The sequence below is a fragment of the Silurus meridionalis genome, chromosome 6 (genome assembly GCF_014805685.1).
Source record: "Silurus meridionalis isolate SWU-2019-XX chromosome 6, ASM1480568v1, whole genome shotgun sequence".
Taxonomy (NCBI): Eukaryota; Metazoa; Chordata; class Actinopteri; order Siluriformes; family Siluridae; genus Silurus; species Silurus meridionalis.
In genome coordinates, this window is record NC_060889.1 from 20,262,646 (window position 1) to 20,268,645 (window position 6,000).

Genomic DNA, 6,000 nt, shown 5'->3' on the forward strand with positions numbered 1-6,000 from the left:
GCTATCAAGGTTGTATCATAGGTCAAGTTTTAGTACTCTGCATTATATAACTTAATTATATTGCAGTTTCATAAGATCTATGAAGTGACCTAAATGAAGGTCCATTAAAATGAAAAACTGTTTTGGGAATCAAGCAGACTATAATCAGGATCAGTTCTCAGGTGCCAACTAATAAAAACCCAAGCATGGCAAAATAGCAATGTAGCAACCTAATGAAAGCTGCCCAAATTATCAGTGACAGCTGAATCTGTAGTTTAACTTTAACTTCACTACATTTCAAAGTCAAATATCGTACTTTTTACTGAACTACATTTTGTGAAATCAGTCGTCCCTTTTTATTCATAAGTGGATAAAAACTTAACTGGTCAAACATGCAGAAAGCCACCAATCAGTGTAGAGCGCACGCTCTGTTTTGAGCTTGTTTCGATTGTCGCTTGGTGGTATCTACTTAGCACGTACATACAGTTCAGCATAAGTTCAACAGCAAGCATTTACAAAGTAATAAACGATGGAAGAAACTCCTCACTCTACAACACCCGTGGCCAAAATTTGCATAACTGTTTTGAAATAGTTGAAAAGAAGGTTTTGGGCTCAAGATAATTTCAATAGATATCAATCAGTGTTTGACTCATTAATATCATTCTATTATTAGATTGGAATACCATTATAGTATTTTCACATAAACTGAGTTGATTAAGCAAAAGTCTTGTGACAAAAAGAGTAACATTATGGCCATAATAAATAGTACTTTGGATACTTAAGTACATTTAAAGGCAAATACTTATGTATATTATAAATATAGTTTAAAGGAGCACTTTACTGAAGTAATATTTTACAGAGTGTATCTCTACTTTAACTCAAGTACATGGTTTGTGTACTTCATCCACCACTGATTATTATAGATAGTCACCTGTTTTATCTGATCCTGAGGGAAGTAGAATGCATGTACCTGTAAAATATCTGCTTTGGCCTGTTTTATAACTATGATGAATATGACAACATGCTAACTATCGGGAACCTGCGACATAAGCAAATAGAGCAGTAAGACAGAACAGAGAGTCAGAAATGTTAGTCAATAAAGTTTGTTTGTACACACACTGCACACCACTAACCCATGGTTGGATATGAACTCATAACTAGGCCTTGAAAATGAGTCAGAATCAACAGCAACCAGACAGTGGTCAACATAGATTTGTAAGATGGCGCATAGGACAATGCACTACTGCTTGCAGGCACAATGGCTCTCCCTGCTGGAACACAGGGGACCATCGATGGGAGCCTACTTTACCCAATTCGGGGTACATCTCTTTTCTCAAACTGTACTTAATTTGCTGTCCTAGATTAATATCTCCTCCAATAAAGACTGGAACGGATGCAAGAAAATGAAACTAATAGCTGTCAAAAACAAGGATTGCAATGTATTGGGGGAAATGCAGCATTTATACTGTATTCTCACATCACATGCTGAAAATATTTTGTGAACCCATGCTCAAAATGAATGCATGCTCAAACCCATAATTTTCTGTCTCCAATTTTCCAGACTACGTTCTTAGAGCTTGTACACCCACGAAGATAGTGAACTTTGATAGATTTCTGAGTTATAGGCTGAATTAACAGTGGTAGCTCAGTGTTTAAGGTGCTGGGTTACTGATCAGAAGGTCAGGGGTTCAAGCTTTGGTATCATCAAGCTACCACTCGAGCCCTTGAGCAAGGCCCTTAACCCTCTGTGCTCTAGGGGCACCGTATCATGGCCGACCCTGCGCTCTGACCCCAGTTTCCGAGCAAGCTGGAATAACAAATTTTCACTGTGCTCTAATGTATATGTGACAAATAAAGGCTAGTCTATCTATTAATTAGACATGGTGTGTCAAAAGTAAACTGTACCTCTCTTCAAGTATGATACTTTTAGCACAGTTGTAGAAATACAACTTAGGAGATTATCTTCAACTTTGAGGTGGTTTTTAGTGGTTCTGCACTCATTCTAAGATTTCTGTTGGATCCATAGCAAGTTAGATTATACATTTCTTGTAAGAAGAAAGAATGAGAAAACACCACAAGCCACAACTCCAGAACATTAGAATTTAAATGCAGCCCACCTTCAATAAAGACACTCATTAGGAACTAGGTGGACACCCTCTTAGTTCACATCCATACCAGCAAATAATACAATTTTATTGTAATAAATACGCCGGTTGCCACTTACCTGAAAATGAAAGCAACACTAAACAAAGATAAATTTCTCAACAACAAATCACTGCTAATCCACTTAGATTTTTCATGCTTAACAGGAGTTCAGAGGAGAATGGCTGTTATTGGCATGAAGGTCATTTATTATATTATATTATTTAAATTTTTTTACCATCGTGTTGATCTTAATGCTTAATTTTCTATTCACAAATGTCAAAATTGGACTGGTGCCTAATTTTGCGCAATTTCTTAGATTGGCTGCTTTACTAGAGTCATTCCCACAATCTTGTAATATGGCAGAAATGACCCAGATTTCCCCATCTGAATTTATCTGGGGGATAAATGAACAACAAAAGTGATGCTATTTCACTACAATCCTCCAGTTTTCTCCTCACACTTTACAACCACGCCTCCATTCTTAGGCTCAGGTACATTTTCAGTTTTTGAAAATGAACGTCGGGAAGAATATAGTGGGAGGCTCTTGATATTAAAACTCTATTTCCGGCGTCTTATGTCTAAACCTGGCATAGGGCTCGCAAGAACACCTAAACTAATAAACTCAATCATTGCAGGACATCAATATTTTAAGCTTACAAAATGCTTGGATCGAGTCTTATAGGTATATATATATATATATATATATATATATATATATATATATATATATATATATATATATATATATATATATATATATATATATATATATATATATATATATATATATATATATATATATATATATATATATGTGTGTGTGTGTGTGTGTGTGTGTGTGTGTGTGTGTGTGTGTGTGTGTGTGTAAGTTTAAAAGCGGAACTCTTAAAGACACGCTAATGCTTAGTAGGGAAGGAATTTGTAGACGGACCTTCCAACTGTGCTGTTTGTATGTACAACTACAGAACATAATAAACTTGCCGGATTACCGAAAAAGGTTATATATACACAATGAAATAGATATTTCCGAATCTCTGGCTGGTTTGTTATTGTTGTTGGACTTCATGGAAAGGGAAGAGGCTATAGACTGGGGAGAGCGATTATATAGAGAGGATCCACACGGAACTGTAAACCAAAGTGACGTTTTGGTGAAGAATGCACATGAAGGACTGGATCCGCCGGTGCTAGACTATGAGAGATGTTCTGTTATGTCAGGACAGTGTTTGTATTATCATTACGGCTGTGATGGACAGGACGACAGAGGCTGGGGCTGTGGATACCGGACTGTCCAGACTATTGGCTCTTGGTTAAATAATGTTTCTCACAGGGGGAAATCCAGACCTCCAACAAGTCTCCCTGAAATCCAGCAAACTCTAGTTACAGTAGGAGACAAACCCGCATCGTTTTTAGGCTCTAAAGAGTGGATAGGGACCTACGAGGCAGCTCTGGTTCTTGATCAGCTGTATGATGTCCCATGCCGGCTGGTGCACGCACGCAGTGGGGGACCAGAGCTCGAGCAAGCGGCTCAGGAGCTGCACCAACATTTCCTCACTCGCGGATCGCCTGTGATGATGGGTGGAGACAGGGACAACTCCTCCAAAGGCATTCTGGGTGTGTGCACCGGGAAAGAAGGCAGCTATCTGCTGATAATGGATCCGCATTATTACGGTCCTGTTCTGAACAAGGAGTCTCTGCAGAAGAACGGCTGGGTGGCGTGGAAACGTGTTCGCTCTCTCGATCAGAGCTCTTTCTATAATCTTTGCCTGCCACAAACATAACGGTTAATCTGATTCCTCTTATTAGTTATGCCTCACGTTCGCAAACCTAAAGGGAAAAAAACACAAATAAGGTGCAGAATAGAGGGTATTCTAGGACCAAGGTTCGGAAATCTTGTGTTGATTTTTACCAATTACCAAACTGTTTGTTCAATTATCTTCAGTAAACACTGAAACACTCTATCCTGCTCAGATCTGTGTTGAGTTATGAGTTTATTCCAGAAAGTGCAGGATGGAAGAATTCACTAGGTGTTGTATCAGTCCATTGCAGTACATTACATTAACTGGTATACATACTTAATGTTTTCTGTCGGTTATTGAAACAAGGATCATGTTATTCAACATGTATGATATTGTTGTGGACAAATTATTGTCATTTCCACTCTGTTCCATGAACCTAAGTTGAGAAACCAAGTGCTATTAATTATATATTATTATTATTATTATATATGTAATTGCCATATACAGTACTAGTTGTAGAACTGTGGCTGCACATGTGCCAATAATTGGTTAGCTATCAAATTATGATAGTTAAAATTGTTCAAACTTGCTCAAATTATTGTCACTATTTTTAAATGTAGCTGTTAAGAAGCTAATGAGCAGTTGCAAGTAACAGAATGTTGTGCATAGTAAACAGAAATTATGGTTAGAAAAGTACCCGTGTTTTTCTTAGTATAGGGAATTATTCCGATTTTATCCATTTTAATATTTGCACAAATATAATACGAGTCAGGGATACTTCTGACCTACACTTTTTTTTATTTTCTAAAAAGTGCAAACACCTGGGACGCTTGTTGTACTGTTATTTTAAAAGACTTTCAAAAAACTTATTTTAACGACGCAAATGAAAAAAAGTCCACCTTCATTTCTGATAAAAAATACAATCGTTTTATGCCAAGTAACACCTAAGGTTATTGGTGTGTATGTCTATCTATCTATCTATCTATCTATCTATCTATCTATCTATCTATCTATATATATATATATATATATATATATATATATATATATATATATATATATATATAGTAGTGTGTGTGTGTGTGAGAGTATTTGCACTAAAAAGACACACGGTTTGTCTGTTCAATCTGACCGAACAACCTCAAACAGGGAGTTAAGCAGCTTTTAAAAACACAGCATCTCACAGACCTTCAAATGGACTGAGGCCATGCAACAAATTGCTTGCCGGCGCCATCTACTGGTCAAAAGTTACAATGACGCAAAACATGCGTGAAATGTACTAATACTTTTTCTCAACACAAAGTAAAGTGCGGCTGTCTTGACCGTGGACTTTCAAACTGCGGCTGGCACAGTTGAGGCTTAATCACAGTTAAGGAATTGATGAGCCAGTTATGTGGCATTTCCTCACCTCTAATATTCCAATAAAAATAATGAAATGTAAACTGATCTGAGCGAGGAACAAGCGCATCCTGAGACTATTTCTGTTAATATCACCAATATACTGTTTTTAGAACCTTACTTGCATGTCATCGCCTTCCATAGTCCTGGTAGAGTATTTCACATATCTGTGTTAAAGATATTTTGATTTGTAGATGTAATATATGTACTATTGGTATCAGCATTCTGTGATAAGCCTGCCCTCTAGTGGTGATTTATGTAGTGCTGGATTAGTGAGTTAACACGACTCAACCGTTCTGCTGCGTATTATTCTTCTGTCAGCATACACAACAGTAGATTTATATTGCTCTCGATAAAACTGCAATAAAAAAGTGCCATGCGAGGCAACCATTCCCACTGCCGCAATAATGAGTACTGATACAATATCATTGTCTAATTAAACCAAGTTATTAAGCATTTATTCATTAGAACTTCGAGTTCATATACGTGTAAATCTGCTTGTGTCTGTGCATCACCCTGCCTTTGACCTCACTTCATGTCGCTCAATATTACTTACATAAAATATATTTCGTCAAAATAAATCTTTCGGTTTCTGTTCTGTAGGGACCAAACCATCACCAAAACACACTTCATTTTGTTTATGAAATCTTTTTATACACCCAACAGGACACACCTACATCAACACCAAGGAAAGTCAAATGCACAGAATTGCGCTGAAGAACAGCATATTTAAAAATCAGAC

At 37.0% G+C, this 6,000-nt stretch overlaps 1 protein-coding gene across 1 annotated transcript; it reads left to right on the plus strand.

Annotated features, from left to right (window-relative positions):
- Positions 1-3,046: 3,046 nt before the first annotated feature.
- On the plus strand, positions 3,047-4,091 carry ufsp1 (UFM1-specific peptidase 1 (non-functional)). Its single transcript, XM_046851275.1, has one exon. The coding sequence runs from the start codon at positions 3,189-3,191 to the stop codon at positions 3,900-3,902; it is 714 nt and encodes a 237-aa protein (XP_046707231.1). The 5' UTR covers positions 3,047-3,188; the 3' UTR covers positions 3,903-4,091.
- The last annotated feature ends 1,909 nt before the right edge of the window (positions 4,092-6,000 follow it).